The following is a 20,745-nucleotide window of genomic DNA, read 5'->3' on the forward strand; positions in this document are numbered from 1 at the left end:
ACTTTATTATGAGTTTCACAGTAGTTGATATTTTACTTTAAATCCCCAATTCCCGGAACGTCAGTTTTCTGTCTTTCTGTCTTTCTTTTTCTGTTACTAGCTCTCACAGTTTGGACAAAAGCTTGAAAATGTGACCTGAGTGTAATCCAAAGGCTCAGAAACCAGGAGACAATTAAAAAGAAAGCAAAATGAATTATTAGGTTGTTTTTTTTTAAACTCGTGATTTTTTTTTGTTAGCCTTTCTCATGATTTTGGGGGCCTGACTCATGATGATTGTGTATTTGGAACTGGCAATACTGTCATCTTTATGGTTATTCAAGACTGGCCAAACCAGATCCAAAGAACCCACACTTTGAGGACATAGGCATTGGAACCTGGACTTGGGCACATCTGCCATGCTAAGGCCAGATTGTATCTATCTTCTCTGGGGTAAGTCTTCATTTTCCCACCTCATGTAAACTGTCTTCTGGTATATACTCACATCCCACCCCATTCCCTTTTTGAGCCTCATATGCAACAGCGAGACAAAAAAACACCTGTCAAGTGGCAATGGTACAGAGTCACAGAAAGACTTGCTTTCTTTTCACGCTGAGTAAGGAACTTTATTAGACTGAGGACAACAGAGTAATTCCTAATGCTACTGTTTCTCTCTGCTTCACTGTAGAACTTCTGTCCAGAACCCTACAAGCCCTCCTCATCTCAGGCTTCTCGCTACAGAGTTAAAGAAACAGTTCCCCAATCCTCACACCACAAGTATCCTAGTACCTGGGACACCCACTTACTACAGTGATAAGGGCCATATAAGAGCCTGATCTAAAGCCCATTGAAGTGAATGAGAATCGAATAGATTAGATAAATAGATCTCCCCAATGATTGGGATGTCTTTACATCACCCATTATGGAAGACTATGCCTATCAAAACCAAATATTCCTAAATAATTGACAAGTAACCCCACTCACAGTGTGGCTCTGTCCCTTTCTAGTGTCTGGACCAAATGTATAGGGGTTTGAGTCTGCTACTGCCTCCAGATTAGTAGACTTAGCCTTTCAGATCATGCTTTATTGATTCAGAAATCCCAGGTTCCTTCCCCACAGACAACCCAACTCCTGCTTAGACTACCTGGAACCATGTAAGAATAAAAACCCCTCAGAAACAAAGCTGCATTCAAATTAAAACCAGTGAGAGACTCAGGTATTGCTTCTCTCTTTGTGTAATTCCCCATCAGTCTCTCCTACCCTGCAAATCACAGCATTGAGATGTAATTTCCTTTAATGGAGCACTGGTTTCTAATCATTTTGCATAATTTGAAATATTGTTTCTTTGCAGCAGTGAGAGAGTTCCTGTATTTTTCTCCTTTCCCAGGAACATTTTTTATAAAAATTATGTCTCTACAGTAGCAACTTTAACTTTTAAAAAAATAAATAAAAGGAAGGGGGAAGCATTATAGGGTGAGCTGTGATGAGGTGACACTTACAGGGTCGAGGTACGTATTCCATTAGAGGAAGTGAACAGGCAGTGTGCAAAGGTCAGGCCTCGAATGAGTAGAAATGTCACTAGCCTAACAAACCAAATTGGTAAGTGCTTAACCAGACAGAAGAGGGGATTACTAGATACCCTTGCAGGATGGTTTCGTGCAGGTAATTCTGTTGGCAACACCTATACTACAGCACGCCAAGCTGAGAGGAGGGACCGACATGAATCAAGGCCGGCAGATACTGTAATCTCTAATGCCCGGGGAGGATTGGATTCTAATAGGGCCAGCCGATTGATCCTAGACAGCTTGAAGGATCTGTCCATCTCTGTATCCACCTCATTAGATATAACAAAATACCTGGGTCAAGAAGTCACCAGCCTGCTAATAAATGGTACTAAAATGAAGGCACTGGAGGAGAGTTGTTGGAGAGCAGGACAAAGTGATGTTGCACACAGTGAATGTTGCACCCACTTTGATAAGGAAATTCTGTGTACATGCCCATAAAATATTCTAACGAATCTGTCTAGGTTTGAAGTGGCCATCACTGAGAAATTGGCGCACATGGAGCTGGTCCAAATGAACGGTATGTACTGGTGTGTGACTGCCCAGAACCACTCCATAGAGCTAAATGGAAAGCCCGGCCCCTCGAGGCATCCATCCGTGTGCATGACGGTTCCCCGAAGGGCACCCTGACTGTTGATGGGACGTGGCTCCACCGTACTCCGCCAATGATGGGTAACTTAACATGGGATCCGGAATGGCACTATGGCAGTAAGTATCTAGAGGAGGGTCTGCAGGCGAAGATCAAGGAGTTGGTGGCTGAGGCCCAGAGGCATATTGGGGAAGGCCATCTGATGTACACCCTGATAGGGGAAACCGTGGACCAGGCCAATGTGAAGTACTCAAAGTCGTGGAACCAGGCAGTGGAGGTTAAAGCGATGATCATGGGCGATGCCATCTCAGGTAATAAGGTCCCCTGGGGATGGATCTGGGTGCTGTTTTGTCAAGTTATGTGGGGAGTGTCTATATTGACATTCCTGATGGTATTGGTGCTTTACCGGTGACTCCGAAATAGACTGGGTACATTGAAATTGGTATATTTTAACCTGGCGGGTTAGGGAACCCTAGGGTTAAGAGGACGGACTGAGGGGTTAAAATCCATTGCTGATGTAATAACCTGGTATTTGGATTTGTGTACAGGCCTAAAGTCCAGAGTTTGGTCAAAAGGTCAGAAGCCTAGCAAATAGTGATTAGCTAAGAGAAAGCAGAATAACCAAAGATACCTAACAAAACAAGGTTATGTTTAGTCAGCAAAACGCCAGATGTTGGGGGCAATAATTGTGTCTTTATTCAAAGTTGCAAATAGAACAAAGAAGCCCTGTTTCTGTTGTGTTGTTCTTCCCACACATCCAACCTTGATTTATGAAAAGGTTGGAACATGTCAGTATAAGATATGGCCTCCTCCCACCTCCCTTTCCCAGGAACCAATGCCTGCCTTAAAGCACAAATAAGCAACCTGAAAAACAATCTTTACTGCCATATACTTTCACTGCTTCTTTGCTTTTACCCCTAGATATGTATCTGTTGGGCAGTCAAAGGAGCTACTTCATTCCTATGGATCCCAAATTGAATTCAACATATATTCTATACTAATACTTTAATAAATGTATTAATTAAATGCTAAATGTTAATTTGTTAACATTGAGACCATGGGGAGAGACATTATGTAACCTTTTGACCATTGGCTACTGTGCTATCATGTCTTGCAGCTAGACCTATCCGGGGGTGTGGGACTGCCTACCCTGTCACTTTCCCCGCCCATGGAAAATCCATATATTCCATTGTAATCAATTAATTGACAGTGTCTCTGAGCCTAATAAGCAAGGTGACACTCTGTCAGCGCTGTACGTAATAAACTCCTATGCTTGACCTCGACATGGTGTGGATTTATGTCCTTCAGTTATTACAGGGAAATAATGTGAATGGAACCATTTAACCAATTTTCTTTTTAACTAAGGGTTATGCTGAACAGTCTCTTTTGATGCACAGGGAATTGCTTATAGTAGCAATTATAGACCTCCCCACCTATACTCGAGAGCAGGAACTGGTATTGTTTTCCCAAGTGTTTATCTCAGCGGAAGTAAAACCTTTGAGGGATGTACACATGTTGTTCAATTGAAACAACAAAGGAGTATCATCATTACAAATAAAACAACTGCAGTCAGGGCTGGTTTGAAAAATTCATCCCCAAATGGATGGAAATTTCACAAACAATGGCAAAGCGGGTAAATGCACATAGCTGTCAGTCCCCCAGGGGAACTCAAGACAGTAAAATGTGTGATGCTTTTGCACTTATACCATCACCTGTCATTGGAGGATCTCCAAGTGTTCTGTGAATTGTAATGAAATGAGTTCCACAGCACTAATCTTAAGGATATTAAGCCAACTCATCACTTAAACCTATTTAAGCCCTTCATGTGGCTTAGGTGGTGTATTGTATCTCATGCACTGGAGAGAAATTCACCCTTGACTGCTAATTTGATAATAAACATGGGATTGACATTCTGGGTCGTCAGTGGGTTCTTTGGGTGGGCAAGAAATGACTCATCCATTGACGTACATTCCTGTTGACACACTGAGCCTAGTGTTCCACTGCACGGCCTCTTGTGTAGACTGTTGGGGCAAATCTGGCTCCCAGGCCAGGCAACTCAGCAAACTCAGCTGGACCCGATGAGCCCCCTCCAAAGGGTGGCACTTGCTGCTTGGGCAGGGCAGCCAGCCGTGTGGCTGCTCAATATGTACCATTCCTGCAGCTGCACTTACACTGGTCTCATGTCTGCCTCCTGTGCCAGCCCCAGCCTGTACATGCCCATTTCTGGTTTCACCCCTGTCTCTAGGCTATATCCCTGACTATGACTCCAGCTCACCCTTCAGCTTAGGCTTGGCTTCTGACCTTCTACATGGCCCCTAGATCCTGACCCCGGCTCTACCCTTGGACTGGTGCCTGACTCCTGGACCTGTCCTTGTCATTACCTGAACTGTCACACAACCACAAGGCAAGGCATGGTCCACCCGCTAGATAGGCTGCCCATGCCCTGACAGCTTACCTAGACCTATACACCAATTCAAAGTGACTTTGCATTGGAAGCATTTTCCACTGATTGTGCACTGGTGTAAATGGAGCAATGGAGAATCAGGCCCATATTATCTTTCAAGGCAAGATTTCTTTCCCTCGGTCCCTGTAAGGCTTAAAAAGAAAGGGCAAACAAAATAGTTAGGCAGTCAAAAGTCCCAGCTGATCGGGCAAAAGCAGGATGTAAGAGGTGGTTGTATTAATTTCAGCTGCAGATAAACTCCAGCCTCATTTGTTAGAATAAAATTGGAGTAAGATCCTCAGCTGGTGTAAATCTGCATAATGCCATTGAAACCAAGGGAACTATGCAGAACGACCCCAGCTGAGGATCTGGCCCACAGCAGACATTAGGTAATTGCATGGAGAAGTGCCTCAAAAGAACTCCGCTTTTTGCTGACAGCTTTAAAAATCATGCTTTTCATGTGTGAAATGAAGGATTTGTATAATTGCTCATCCCTTGAACTCCAGTTTATTAAAACTGTGGCATGCACATTAAAATGAGATTATTTATGAAAGAGATATCATACTAAGTGATACCCATGTATACATTGGCTTGGGAAGATAAGAGCAGAAATGCTTGTTGTCAGTACTGATGAGCGGGTTCTACATCTTTTCAATAAGGTTTCATGGGGGGAGGGGTAGCAATAGACCGCAACATTTTGTTTTCTGATTTGAATCCCTCATTGCCCAGCACCTTGTGCCATTCTCATTTAGATCTGTGCACAAGATCCTGGGCTCCCCCCAGGTCCTTGTGCTCCATGCTGGTGCTCAAATAGCTGCAAGGATGGTGCCCCCAGCTGCCTACGGATTCCTCCAGTGTGGTAGGATCTTCACCCAGCAGACTGCAACTCTGGTATCTCCTGGCCCCTATTTCAGGAGGCGTGGCCTGGGAAATGGGGTATAGCCAGTGATGCCTTTGTCTTGTCCATCCCTGATGGGTGGAATGGGCCAAATTCAGAAGGGAGCCTCAAGTGAGACAGGGGAGTTTAGAGTGGCATCAGTTTCACCTTCCTCCAGACCATCTATGTCATGTGAATTGTTCCAGTCATAGGCTCTGACTTTTATTTTCCCTGGGAGTGCTCCACCCCCACTCCGCCCCTCCCCCAAGGCCCTGCCCCCACTTCGCCCCTTCCCCAAGGCACCCACCCGCCCATCACTTGCTGCTCACCACCCTCCTCCAAACTCCTCCCCCAGCTGCCAAACAGCTGATTGGCAGCCCCGCCCATCAGCTGTTCAGGCAGGGCCCTGCCCTACAGCTGATCAGTGGGTCCCACCGAACAGCTGTGGCTGGTGGGAGCTGAGCACCCACTATTTTTTTCCGTGGGTGCTCCAGCCCCACAGCACCCATGGAGTCGGCACCTATGGTTCCAGTTCCAAAGTCTCCTTTAGGCTCATCGGGCCAGATTCAGAAGTGATGTGTAGGGGGTCTTAAGTTACATGTGTATTAATAGGTGTGAATCCGGGGGACAGATCACACCATGGATTTTTGAGTAGAATTCCTATCGAAATCAATGCAGAATACACCTTAAAAGTTGATGGCATTCTTTGGCCCGAAGGGAATCTGAGTCCAAAAAAGTCTAGCAGAATCTAAACCGGTGTGATTTACATGCTGAAGGGGCCAGAAGAAGGTATACATTATATCCGCCTTTTATTTTAACACAAGTAACAGGGCTCTAATCCGGGACTGCACTTACAAACACACACGGGCTTTTCCCAGCTGGATAGCCTGTCCTTCCTTCTAGTTCACCCTTCCCCAGAGAGAGACACAGCCTTTCATGCTCCTGAGTTGGCGCTAATGAGACCCATCAGCTCTGGCATCCAGGGCAGTCACCAGAATAGCTCTGTACCTCCCGTAAGGGTCCTGACACCTGTTGACAGTTACAGTGTATTTTATAGCATTGATGTCTTCATCCCAGGTTTCCAAGCACAGCTGGACTTTCACACAAGTTCTACCATATATCACCCAGCCATACACCAGGCTACATTTTAACTAGTTAAAAGTAAAAAGGGGGGGGGAAAAACCCTCAGTGTAAGAGAAAGGAAAATTGACAGGGTTATTTGAGATTTGTCCTCTTTCCCCTGGAGATTGTCAGTGCTAAGAATACTTTTGACAATGTCTATGAAATATCAGATGGAGTGGTGGCAAGGGCTGTACACGATATAGTAATTCAAATAGATTCAGTCCATTTCACCTGTCATCCTAATTATTATTGTAATAGAATGGAATGCAGCGAAGAAGGGTGGGGGGAAGATGACAGGTTCTTTCTTTCAATCTTAAATCCTACAGAATCCTGACATTCTGGATTTACATATTTTATTGACATGGTGTCCCCCTAAGTGGAACCAAATTATTAGACATTAAAAATAAGTCCTCTCTCTGCTCCGATTGTGTTTAACCCTTGAGTTCCTGAGGTGGTGTAAGTTCAATGTCAGGCCATAAGTCCAGCACTAACTGACAGGAGTTAGGGGGAAAAAAACCCTTCTCCTAGGGGTAGGTTGTTCCATGAATGTCCACTACAAGTTTTCCACCTTCCTCTGAAGCATCTAGAACTGGTCACTGCCAGAGAAAGGATATCGCATTGGAGGAGGCCTGGTCTGATCTGTCATGGCTGTCCCTATTTACCCATAGAATATCAGGGTTGGAAGGGACCTCAGGACGTCATCTAGACCAACCCCCTGCTCAAAGCAGGGCCAATCCCCCAATTTTTACCCCAGATTCCTAAATGGCCCCCTTAAGGATTGAACTCACAACCCTGGGTTTAGCAGGCCAATGCTCAAACCACTGAGCTATCCCTCGCCCCATGATCTTATATCATCTTGGGCTCTTTCTTTACATTTTTAACTTATGCTTTATTGATCCTCAGCTGGTGAAAATCAACATAGCGTCACTGACACCATTTTACACAAGCTGTGGATGCAGCCCTTTTGATTTTTTAACATTACCTTTTGCGCTGGTACTTATTTGGTCCCCATTATCAGGGTATCTGAACGCTTCACAAGCTGTAATATATTTATCCCCACAACCCCGCTGTAAGTTGGTCAGTGCTATCATCCCCATTTTATAGACGGGGACATGAGGCCCAGAGAGGCTGAGGGCTAGATTCACAAAGGAATTTAGGTGAGGTGACGCTGAGCGTCACCACACCTAACTTTAAGCACCTAGAAAATGACTGGGATTCACAAAGCCTGAATTTAGTCCCCATACAATGAATAGAGAGAGAGGATGCCTCAGGATGATAGTCACAAAAGTCAGCTTGCTAGGATATATAAGTGCAAAATATTATCATGGTGATGTTTATCCCATAAGAGAGAATAAATATTCAGTGATACATGGTTTGCCCACCATGAGCTTGTCCTTTTTGATTCCATTGGGCAGTGCAAGCCAGTCCTGTAGAGTACCCAGCAATATTGTAAAGGTTCAAAGGGGAAAGGTCTCTACTCATGTTTTCCCAAGGAGGCATGGAATTTACAGGATTGCTTTCTGGGGAAACTGTATTACTGTTCCAACAGAATCCCTAGAGCAATAATCCTCCAAAGGGTCAAGAGAACTGGCTAGGGATGAAGAGTTCAAACATCACAGAAAATGGGGAATTAATTTATTGGAGCCTTTCCTAAAAGATACTTATAATTTTGAGAAATTCCCCACATACTCTGCTGTGACATCAGAACTGGTCGTGCAGGTTGGCTATATCAGTGATACTCAGACTGAGGCTCGCGAGCCACAAGTGTCTCTTTAATGTGTTTCCCGCGGCTCTTTGCAGCAGGTGATATTAAAGAACATAAGAATGGCCACACTGGGTCAGACCAAAGGTCCATCTAACCCAGTATCCTGTCTTCTGACAGTGGCCAATGCCAGGTTCCCCAGAGGGAATGAACAGAACAGGTTATCATCAAGTGATCCATCCTCTGTTGCCTATTCCCAGCTTCTGGAAAACAGAGGCTAGGGACACCATCCCTGCCCATCCTGGCTAATAGCCATTGATGGATCTATTCTCCATGAACTTATCTAGTTCTTTTTTGAGCCCTGTTATAGTCTTGGCCTTCACAACATCCTCGGGCAAGGAGTTCCACAGGTTGACTGTGCGTTGTGTGTAAAAATACTTCCTTTTGTTTGTTTTAAACCTGCTGCCTATTAATATCATTTGGTGACCCCTAGATCTTGTGTTACAAGAAGGAGTAAATAACTCTTATTTATTTACTTTCTCCACACCAGTCATGATTTTATAGACCTCTATCATATCTTCCCTTAGTCATCTCTTTTCCAAGCTGAGACATCCCAGTTTTATTAATCTCTCCTCACACGGCAGCTGTTCCATACCCCTAATAATTTTTGTTGCCTTCTTTCTGAAACTTTTTCAATTCCAATATATATCTTTTTTGAGATGGGATGATCACATCTGCAAGCAGTATTCAAGATGTGGGCATACCATGGATTTATATAGAGGCAATATGATATTTTGTCTTAATATCTGTCCCTTTCTGAATGATTCCCAACATTCTATTACTTTTTTTGACTGCCGCTGTACATTGAGTGGATGTTTTCACAGAACTATCCACAATGACTCCAAGATCTTTCTTGAGTGGTAACAGCAAATTTAGACCCCATCATTTTACACGTATAGTTGGGGTTATGTTTTCCAATGTGCATTACTTTGCATTTATCAACATTGAATTTCATCTGCCATTTTGTTGCCCAGTCACCCAGTTTTGAGAGATCCTTTTGTAGCTCTTCGCAGTCTTCCTGGGGCTTAACTATCTTGAGTAAGTTTGTATCATCTGCAAATTTTGCCACCTCACTGTTTACCCCCTTTTCCAGATCATTTATGAATATGTTAAATAGGACTGGGCCCAGTACAGATCCCTGGGGGACACCACTATTTACCTCTCTCCATTCTGAAAACTGACCATTTATTCCTACCCTTTGTGATTTAAGTATTAACCAATCTAAGCTATTAACCAATCAGGATGCTTTTACTATGTTATTAACCAATTGTAGTTGATTAAATAATAATACTTGGTGAGAATTATACATATATACTAAATATTTCCCCATCATACTGTTTAAATATGAATATCTAGCACTATAGTAAATGAAACAGTGAATTCACACTACTGTGGCTCTCTTGGGTAATGTTGATCGCTAATTTGGCTCCTGAAGCACTGAGGTCTGAGTATCACTGATCTGGGGCCTGTGTCAAAGCCCATTGAAGTCAGCTGGAGCCTTTCCACTAACTTCAGGGGCTTTGAGGACTATTGTGGTTTTGCTACATTTGTGAATGGTGGTGTTTGTTTTTAAACAGCTGGCTCTGGTTTTGAAGTGGTGCATCAAAACATCATTGGAATCTAATAGCAGTCGGGTGCCGTTCACCCCCTTTGCTAACCCAGCCTTGCATAGAAATTCCAGAGGAAGTTGGGGGCAGAACTAAGCCCTGCCCTGCTCAGTACTCCTTTAGGGTATGTCTAAACAGCCCCCAGGAGTGACCCCCCACCCCAGTCCAGGTCAGCAGACCTGGGTTAGCAGGACTCAGGAGCAAAGGAAGCTCCTTAAAAGTGGGGGGCCCAAAGCATGACCCCAACCCCCCTGCCACTTCCCCCTGACACCTCCCCATACCACCCCTTCCCCCCAAGGCCCTGCCCCCACATTGCCCCTTCTCCCCAAGACCCCACCCTCCATTTGCTCCTCTCCGGCCCCTCCCCCCATCACTCACCCTTACGGCCAGTAAAAAGTGATGGGGCCATGGCCCCCGACCCCTCCTGTTCTGGCGCCCCTGGCAAGGCTCCCGCTAGTGCTCTAACAACAGCTGTGGAGACAGCGCTTTGAAGTTGTGACTCAGGCTGCAGCTCGGGCTCTGAAGCCCCCCCCCCACCCCCCCAAGATTCCAGAGCCCAGGCTTGGATGTTTGCTCCTACAGGCTGTGTAGACAAACCCAAAGTGACCTTAACCCCAAGCCCAAACTTCCGCTCAGGGATGTCACACTTGGAAACCTTGTGATGTTTAGAAATCCTGTGAGGATTTGTAAATGGAGGGCACTTTACTAGGCCTGCAATTACAGCATCAGCTGTACCACCATTTGGTTTCCATTTTTTATTTAGGCTTTGTTTCATATTTTGGGGGGGGCGTGCATTGGAAAAGTTTCCCCTGTACAGTTATTACACTCCAATCTGAGAGTAGGTGTATAATTGCAGCAAAACAATTTTTTAATGTATTTTTATGTATCTATAAATAGGGAATGTAATTATCTGCAATTATCATATGCTTATTTTGTAGCTAAGTGTATATATTCTTTCCCCTGAAGAGTGTGAGCTCCCAATTCATTACAGGGATGCCAGCTTTGCAACCATGTTTTCCACATCATCAATTACCCAGATGATGTTTAGTCATCATTTTAGTGAAGTGGCAGGGGTGGGGAGTGGAAGAGTTTAAGAAATCATTAACTACAGACAGTAGAGATTTTTCACATCCTTGTCTAAATGTGATTGTCAGGGTTCCTTCCCCACTCTGAACTCTAGGGTACAGATGTGGGGACCCGCATGAAAGACCCCTAAGCTTATTTCTACCAGCTTAGGTTAAAACTTCTCCAAGGCACAAAGATTTTGCCCTTGCATTAGTTAAACGCTGCCACCACCAAGTGATTTAACAACCAGTCAGGGAAGGACCACTTGGAGTTCCTATTTCCCCAAAATATCCCCCCAAGCCCTTACACCCCCTTTCCTGGGGAGGCTTGAGAATAAACAAGATGAGCACAGACCAGCCTTGGATTTTTAACATCCAAAAAACCCAATCAGATTTTTAAAAATCAGAACTTTATTAGAAGAACAAAAAAAGATAAGAGTACAAGTCTGTAAAATCAGAAGGGAAGATAATCTTACAGGCAGTCAGATTCAAAACATAGAGAATCCCTCTAGGCAAAACCTTAAGTTACAAAATGACACACAGACAGGAATACACATTTCCTCCAGCACAGCAAATTTCACAAGCCAAAACAAAGAAAACCTAAAGCATTTTTTAGCTAGATTACTTACTAACTTTACAGGAGTTGGAGGGCTTGCATCTTTGTTCTGTTCCTGGCAAAGGTATCACACAGACAGGCAAAAGCCTTTCTCCCCACTCCAGATTTGAAAGTATCTTGTCCCCTCATTGATCATTTTGGGTCAGGTGCCAGCCAGGTTACCTGAGCTTCTTAACCCTTTACAGGTAAAAGGACTTTGCCTCTGGTCAGCCGGTTCCACTCTGGCTGTGATTTCTTCCTGGAGCTTTAGGAGAAAACAGAGTTAATAAGACACATACACCTTTATATATACTACTGACTATATAAAAACTAACAATATTTCCCACATTTCAAGGATGATTTTAACCAGCTGATTCTGGGAAACTTTCATGAGAGAGTGTATCAGCCACTTCGTTAGAAGTTCCTGAAATGTGTTGTATTTCAAAATCAAAACCTTGGAGAGCTAAACTCCATTGAAGAAGTTTTTTGTTATTATCCCTGACGGTGTGAAGCCCCTTCAGTGCAGCATGGTCGGTTTGTAGTTGGAAACGCCGTCCCCAAACGTGTGGGCATAGCTTTTCCAGCACGGACACAATGGCATAACACTACTTTTCACTGATTGACCAGAGGCTTTCCCTCTCAGACAGCTTTTTGCTGAGAAACACGACAGGATGGAATTCTTGATCCGGTCCTTCCTGCATTAAAACTGGTCCCACACCACGCTCGGACGCATCTGTGGTTACTAGGGAGGATTGTCAAAGTCTAGGGTCCTAAGCACAGGGTCAGACATGAGTGTTGCTTTAAGCTGGTTAAAGGCCTTCTGACACTCTTCAGTCCACTGAACTGCATTTGGCTGTTTCTTTTTGGTTAGGTCGGTCAGTGGGGTGGTGATTTGGCTGTAGTGCGGTACAAATCGCCTGTAATATCCGGCCAACCCTAAGAAGGATTGGATCTGTTTCTTTGACTTTGGGACCAGCCACTTTTGGATAGCATCCACTTTGGCCTGTAGGGGGCTGATAGTTCCTTGACCCACCTGGTGTCCAAGGTAAGTCATTCTGTTTAGGCCTATTTGACACTTCTTAGTCTTAACAGTTAGTCTTGCCTCTTTTATGCGCTCAAAGACTTTTCGTAGATGTTCCAGATGTGCTGCCCAGGAATCCGAAAATGTGGCCACATCGTCAAGGTAGGCAACTGCATATTTTCCCAATCCAACTAGGAATCATAGAATCATAGAATATCAGGGTTGGAAGGAACCTCAGGAGGTCATTTAGTCCAACCCCCTGCTTCAAGTCAACCTCTTTTGACTTGCCTACAGCCAAGTTGCCTATCCAATATAAGAGCTGGTCAGGAACGTGGACTTTTGCAGTCTATGATGATTATCCCATCCCATGCTGCCGGGGGAAGACTTGGCCAACCATGTAAAGCTGGCCAAGAGGGTGGGAATGGTCACCCACAGCCAGGCTAAGCAAGCTGTCACACCTAGCTCTGTTCTGTTCTGTTGGATATTAGGAAAAACTTTTTCACTAGGAGGGTGGTGAAACACTGGAATGCGTAACCTAGGAAGGTGGTGGAATCTCTTTCCTTAGAAGTTTTTAAGGTCAGGCTTGACAAAGCCCTGGCTGGGATGATTTAGTTGGGGATTGGTCCTGCTTTGAGCAGGGGGTTGGACTAGATGACCTCCTGAGGTCCCTTCCAACCCTGATATTCTATGATACTGTGATTCCTGAGACTTCTACCAGGGCCCAGTCAGAGGTGATGGAACCAGACCCCATGCCAACGTCTGCGACAGTAGTAGTGGATCCAGTCACAGAGACCAAGACAGAGCCAGTCCCAGAACCGGAACCGGCAGAACAACGAACACCAGACGGCCCCACCGAACCTGCTAACTGTCAGCACTGCACTGGCAGCAGCAGATAACCCTACACAAGAGGCTCAGCCGGAGTCTGAAGCCCAACACAGTGCACCAGCGGAGAGCGGCTCACAGTCAATGGAAACAGCCCCATCACCTGCATCGCTTCCAGAGGGACCAAGCCCAGGTCCACAATCCAATGAGGAACTGATGACTCTAGCATCAAGGGAACAATTCCAGACCAAACAGGAAGCAGATGAAAGCCTCCAGGGAGCTTGGACAGTGGCACGGAGCAACCCACCGCCTCTCAGCTCTTCTATTCGATCCCTGTTTGTGGTAGAAAGAGGACTTTTATACAAGGAAACTCTTTCTGGTGGACACCAGGAAGGCTGGCATCCTCAGAGACAGTTGGTAGTTCCAACTAAATAAAGCTCTTGAGCTTAGCCCACGATCATCCTAGTGGCCATGCTGGGGTGAACAGAATCAAATACTATTTGGGGAAGTCCTTCCACTGGAAGGGAATGGGCAAGGATGTTTCTACCTATGTCCGGTCTTGTGAGGTGTGCCAAAGAGTGGGAAAACCCCAAGACCAGGTCAAAGCCCCTCTCCAGCCACTCTCCATCATTGAGGTCCCATTTAAGCCCTTATTGTGCTAGGCACTGTACAAACAGAGAACAAAAAGATGGTCCCTGCCACAAGAAGCTGAGAACTGAAGTATAAGACAAGACACAACAGATGGGGGGCTACAAGGAAACAATGAGACAATACTGGCCAGTGTGATGGCCTGTGATCTCTGTGAATGAATTAAAAATTTCACAGAAATGTCTTTTTGACAACAAACCAAAAAACAAACAAACAAAAAAACCCCAACACACCCCATACCACACACCGTTTTTACAAAAGCAAAACATTTTACCAAAAAAATTCAGGTTTTTGTTTTTGATCAAAAAACTGGAAAAATTTCATGAACATTTTCAACCATTTTCAGATCAGCTCTATTTAATCTTTCTCTGCCTCAGTTTCCATTCTGTAGGAATGAGGTTAATAATCTTTCTCTTGTCTATGTTGTCTGCTTATATTGTAAGCTCTTTGGGACAGAGACTGTCTCTTAACATGTGTATTCTTAGTGCAATGAGACCTTAGTCTTCGCTGGGTCCTAAAACGTGTTTCGTCTACAGAGAACACGGTTCAGTAGGGAGTGTGATCTAGTTTAAAAATTAGAGCAGGCAACTGGGTGTCGCTATTGGTCTGTGAAGGGGCCTGCTTCTCTAGTACCTTCTATTTTGTGTTGTCTTTTTGTTTTTGTGCAGAGAAGGTATAAAACTGAACTATGTCAAATACTAGCAATTTATACTCAGTGGTGCTCAGCTTGCTCAGCTTGCAGGGTAACGGAGAATCAAGCCCCAAACCTTCATTTTGCAGAAGAATGCCATTTTTTGCTCTTTCTTCTGAGAGTTTATGCCAATTTTGGACAAAATCATGGGAAAATCATGGGAAATCATGAATCATGGGAAATCATGAAATCATAGGAAAAGTGTTAGTTTCAGAGCAAAGCCATTGTTGTTCAAAAACTGACCTGTGAATATATTCATAGCAAAAAATTGGTGAAAAATTTGGAAATGGACCCAACTTTGAGCTTATAACTAAGGGCCCAATTGTTGCGGTTCAGTGATGAGACAGAACACAGCTTTATGCAAGCAAGCAGGCTGGTCAGCGGAGATGGGCTGTTCTGCCCCCCCTGCCTTCCACCTTCTCCTTTTATTATATTTCTCCCCCTAAGCATTACACACTGCTACACAAAGGAATGTATGACGTTGATTCATATGCTTAGTTACCATCCTCTATCTACTACAATCCTGGTTCTCAGGCCTTGAGCCCAGGCTAAAGAAACCTCCCACAGTAGCTGTCCAAACAATCAAGTTCTCAGGGTTCATATCTAGCCCTTGTCCTTGGATAGAGCAATGTGTGCATTGCTCCTAGGAAACAGTCAGGGTGTGTCCCGCCTGCTTCCAGGTGGAATAGCTAGACATTAACCCTTCATCTCCCCTTTTTTGTTTATTGAAGTTGGCCATCTCATGGTAGCCGCCAATTTGTTTTATCATGCTATTTAACTCCCAGACAGACAAGGACATAACCTGGGGAGCTTTCCAGGGCAAACATTTTACAAAGTCTTAACAAGGAAGGAATACATTGTACACAGCAGCAACAAAAAATAAGCCCAATGATTACAAACACAAAATAACCAAAAGCTTAACATTTGCAATATAATCATCTAAAAAAGGTACACTTTTTTTACTACAATTGTGACCAGCAAAAGGCAATATAAGTATCATTTTACTAAGACAGCAAAGGGTGCCATCACTTAAATTTGCAGGAATATAATTAAAGGTGCATGAACCACAAGTAAAAACCCATCCTGATGGTAGGATGATATGGCCATAATTATATAAAACATTAACAGCATGGGAACAATTTAAAAGGGATTGAGAAATTTTTTGACAGCCCAAGGGCACCTTTGTACTAGTGCAGTTAACTACACGTGCACAGGTGACATTGTGAGCCCCGGCCGGGTGCGGTGTGTGAAGGGATATAGCCGTGCGAGGCAGAATATAGTTGGCCGGGCCCCAATTAGCCATGCTAGAGTACTGGGAGAAAAGATTAGCATAAGCAAAGAGCAGTATCTTATTCTCCTTCGGACTTGTAACGGGGGAGGCGCTTCCGAGCCAACCCCTACAGGAAATAGCAGGCACAAAAGGCACACAATCATCACAGAATTAGCAGTGATTTGGGCGAGAATCGCCACAAACAAAGTCTTAGGAGTTTCTGGCTGCTGATCTGCTGCCAGTTTTCGTTGAGCCGTGGCGACCAATGCTTTTACTGCTCCCCATGTCACGGGCTGGCTTGGGACGTTACGCCTCCTCCGTTTCCGTCCCGCCGTTGTCGACTCGGGGGGCAACGCGGTCTCCTCCAAGGTCAGCTGAAACTCTGGTATGGGATTCGACAGCCCCTGGTGCCATGCCATGTTGTTTAAGTGCTGGTCGCACGCACCGGGCTGGAACCCACAACGGTCCTGCAGGGAGAGACACAGCAGCATATCCCCGACCCCAAGTAATTAGAGGTGCTGGGCCCAGCCACTGTGGATCGGGCAGCTGACGGTAAAAGACACGCGGTCTTTCCAGTACCTCAGATTTGTGAAAATGCCGATCCGCAGGGGTCTGCTGATCTGCATTCAGTGTTAAATTATGTAAAGTAAACAAGAGGATATACATCTGTTGTTGAATGTCTCCTAAGGTTCAGAGACGCAGCTCCCCTTGTTTTAATTGTTTATCTAGCAAGGTTTTGAGGGGCGGACTGACATTGTCAGAGCAACAAGTGGAGAAGACGCGCTGTGAGACAGCGAGTGAGACAACGTCGATCCAAAGCCTCCTCCACCCCGAGTTCGATCCTCGGCAGCTGGCACCTGATAGGGGACTAAAATCAATTGTGCAATTGACCGTCCACGTGGGAGCGACTGTGGAAGATGAGTCCACACCTGAACCTTAATAATGCCAGTGTAATCAGCATCAATGACCCCTGGAATGACAAAAAAGCCCTGTTTCCCAGCATGTGAGCGAGGGAGAACAAGACCCACAAAGCTGGCAGGGAGAGGTCCCGTCACCTGTGTAGGTATGGCACAGACCTCCCCTGGCAGCCGAAAGTCAGTGTCCTCCTGCATGATCAAATCAAGCCCTGCACTTCCAGCAGTCGCTGCCCTCATAGAGTCTACGGATTCCAAGGCAGAGGAGCGATTGCCTGAGTAGGAAATACCCCCGTTTGGCCCTGGGTTCGGGGGGGACCCGTCGCGCGGTTTCCCGACCCGCTACGACACTGATTAGCCCAGTGATAACCTTTCCCACACTTGGGGCACTTCTTTGAGGGTCGGGCTGGTGCCTTAGATGAGCGGCACTCCCGCTGAAAATGACCCTCCTTTCCACAGCGGTAACAGCGCTTCCCCTCCTTCCCAGTTTTTCTGAGGGCGGCAGCCAGAACTCCAGCCTTGTGGGCTTGTGTGCCAATGTTCTGGCACGCCCGCAGCATGTCTGAGAGCTCTAAAATACCAGAGACTTGTGCTGCCTGGAGAGCACGGCGGCAATCCTCATTTGCATTTTCAACTGCCAATTTTAACAGGAGCTCGTGAGCTGCCTCAGTGTTATCCACCTGTCGGAGGATAGCCTCCTGCAATCTGTTGGTAAAATCCAAAAAGGACTCTAAGGCACCCTGACGGATACTGACAAAGCTTTTGGTAGGCTTGCCTGAATCCGGGACCTTCTTGAAGGCATGCTGGGCACAGGTGGAGATAATGGGGAAGACGGCCTGAGGGAGTTGAGACTGCATCCCAATAGTAGCAAACTGGCCCTCCCCTGCCAAATGCTCATAAATGATACCTTACTCTCTATATACCTGGGCTTGGCGTTCTGCCATCTGCCGATACTCACTAAGCCAAATAACATACTGACTGGGTGACAACATCATGCGCAGCAGCGTTTTCCAATCCTCAGGGATTAGGGAGTACCCAGCACCCATCCCTTCAATGAGACCACGCACAAAGGTGCTAGTCAGGCCAAATTCACGAATTGCTTTCTTTACCTCTCTAACCACCGAGTATGGCAGAGTGGTCCAGGTGCCCACGGGGTTGCCCTGGTCATCATTCTGCCAGGTCACCGGGCAAACGGAGACCAGATCAGCCAGCTCCTCTGCTGTAAGATCTGATCGAGCTTTCGCTGCGTGAACCATTTGTTGCACCAGCGAAAGCTTCTGAGCAGATGCAGATGACTCTCCAGGGGGCCCCATGGGGGGAGGGTGATCACACACCGGCTCCGGTGGGGAAGGCCAGGGAGGCGGTGGTAATAGAGGCACTGGGGGCGAAGCAGGGGGAGGGATGGCTGCAGGAGCGGACGGGGGTGGCAGGATCGGCAGCTCCTCTGTTGGTGCTGAAGAGGGCCTTTCCGAGGCGACACGCTGTGTCGCATCGCCAGGAGGGGGGATGACTGCAGGGGCGGACGGGGGCGGCGAGAGCACCAGCCTCGCGAGGGAGGATCTGTCTGAGGCGACACGCTGTACCACGTCGCGGCAGAGGTGCCAGGCATGTAAAGCCTGCACGGGTGCCCGAGGCTCTTTGTGCAATGTCTGGCCCAATCGCTCCCAGTCCGCTAGCTTAAGGCTTCCAGCTTCAGGATACCACGGGCACTTGGCACGCACCTCCTGTAGCAGGAGAGTGAGTTCTCGAGCCGGGCAGTCATGCTGAGCCTTACGCAGCAAATACTGCAGCTCATTGCAGTGTTGCACTTGCAAAGCAGAGAGGGAGCTTCCCATACTTACCACAATGAAAAATACTCACCGGGATCCACGAAGTGGATGAGTGACGCGTCTGAAACCCTTGCCGGGCGAGGTGAGTGCTGAGGGCCCCACGTTGGGCGCCAGTTGTTGCGGTTCAGTGATGAGACAGAACACAGCTTTATGCAAGCAAGCAGGCTGGTCAGCGGAGATGGGCTGTTCTGCCCCCCCTGCCTTCCACCTTCTCCTTTTATTATATTTCTCCCCCTAAGCATTACACACTGCTACACAAAGGAATGTATGACGTTGATTCATATGCTTAGTTACCATCCTCTATCTACTACAATCCTGGTTCTCAGGCCTTGAGCCCAGGCTAAAGAAACCTCCCACAGTAGCTGTCCAAACAATCAAGTTCTCAGGGTTCATATCTAGCCCTTGTCCTTGGATAGAGCAATGTGTGCATTGCTCCTAGGAAACAGTCAGGGTGTGTCCCGCCTGCTTCCAGGTGGAATAGCTAGACATTAACCCTTCACCCAATGACTTCAGGGGCTGAGTGCCCATGACTCGCACTGACTTCAGGGGCAGAAAGGGACAGCACAGGATCAGACTAATAATCTTCTAATCTGAAAAACAATTATAATTATACTTGGGGATCCCAATCAGAATCGGGGGCACTTGTGCTAGGTGCTGTAGTTTTGTATGTGTTTGATTCTGTACCGATGTACATAGGAAAACATGTCCCTGTACTGAAGACATGTCCCTGTCTTAGTATTTTACACATATCAAGTTGGGGTGGCTGGGTTCTTTTCCCAACCCTGTCTTTGACTCAACATGTGACCCTGGGAAAGCTACTTAACCCCTCTCTGCCTCTGTTTGTCCCTGGGTAAAATGAGGTTGCTAATACTAATCCACCCAGCAGGAGCTATCAGAGGTATGACTGCTGCATGGGTAGACATACCCTAGCTAGTTTTGATCTAGCAAGGTCTAATAACCATAGCAGTGAAGCAGCAGCAGGGGCTAGTCACTGGAGTACATACCCAGTGCTCTACGCGGCCACCACTTCATTGTGTACAGCCCGCGCTGCTGCTGTGTCACCAGTGTTGTCATTGGAGCTAGCTAAGGTAAAGCTGGCTTGGACGTGTTTACAGGGGCTGCAATCCCATGTCTGATTGCAGTGTAGGCACATCCTCCTTTGGTGAGTGTTTGTAAGACACTTTGAGATCCTTGGATGCAAGTTACTAGGGAAATGCACATTCTGTTTTAATCAGCGGTAGAGCTGGCAGTGGGATCTTTCCTTTCCTGCCTGAACAAACAGAACTACTTAAAAGAAAATGACAATGGGCCCCTTAAAATTGGCTTGCTCAGATGGTTCTTAAGCCTCAGATTCATCCGAGAAGCTGAAATTGACATTTGCTATAAAACAAGTTTACTGTCCTCATCTTAACATATCTATTGATTTAGGGCTGGATTGTGGTGTCAGTTACACCAGTTGTGAATCCAGAGTAAAGAATATTGATTTCATTAGACTTCCCCCAGACTGACAGCGATTTAATTGAGATTAGAATCTGGCTATGGATGCTTCGGACTGTGCCAGGAGAGCTTCATGATCACGCATCCCCCTAATTAGTATTATTAATATTACGGTACTGCATACGGCTCTCACCAATGGAATGCTCTTGAGCCAGATGCTGTGCAGGCCCATAAGAGGAGATAGTCCCTACCCAGAAGAGTTTACAGTCTAAATGCACAAGACAAATAACGGGTGGGAGGGGTACAGAGAGGGGAAGTGACCTGCTCAAGGACATAGAGCAGGTTGGTTGCAGTCTATTCCTGAATAGAATACCGATCTCCTGACTCCCACTAGCCACTGGCCCATGCTGGCACTTGTAGTAGGGATGCTGGAATGTTCGGGGGGGAGTGCAAGGGGCCATGGCCCTCCCACTTTTTACTGAGTGACAGGGGCAGGCGGCAGAGAGGAGGAAATGG

General features: G+C 46.2%; 1 protein-coding gene across 2 annotated transcripts; it reads right to left on the minus strand.

Moving 5' to 3' along the window:
- Positions 1 to 15,731: 15,731 nt before the first annotated feature.
- Positions 15,732 to 19,286, minus strand: LOC144929555 (uncharacterized). 2 transcript variants are annotated; one of them, XR_013634834.1, is made up of 2 exons: positions 18,824 to 19,286; positions 15,732 to 16,516 (listed from the first exon to the last, which is right to left on the minus strand). XR_013634834.1 is itself a non-coding variant. In XM_078849435.1 (2 exons), the coding sequence occupies exons 1-2, from the start codon at positions 18,796 to 18,798 to the stop codon at positions 15,980 to 15,982; spliced, it is 1,263 nt and encodes a 420-aa protein (XP_078705561.1). In that variant the 5' UTR covers positions 18,799 to 18,815; the 3' UTR covers positions 15,732 to 15,979. The 2 variants fall into 2 exon arrangements, 1 of the variants encoding a protein (XP_078705561.1); XM_078849435.1 differs by lacking the exon at positions 18,824 to 19,286 and adding an exon at positions 18,073 to 18,815.
- Between the last annotated feature and the right edge of the window lie 1,459 nt (positions 19,287 to 20,745).

The sequence above is a fragment of the Lepidochelys kempii genome, chromosome 19, assembly GCF_965140285.1.
Source record: "Lepidochelys kempii isolate rLepKem1 chromosome 19, rLepKem1.hap1, whole genome shotgun sequence".
Taxonomy (NCBI): domain Eukaryota; kingdom Metazoa; phylum Chordata; order Testudines; family Cheloniidae; genus Lepidochelys; species Lepidochelys kempii.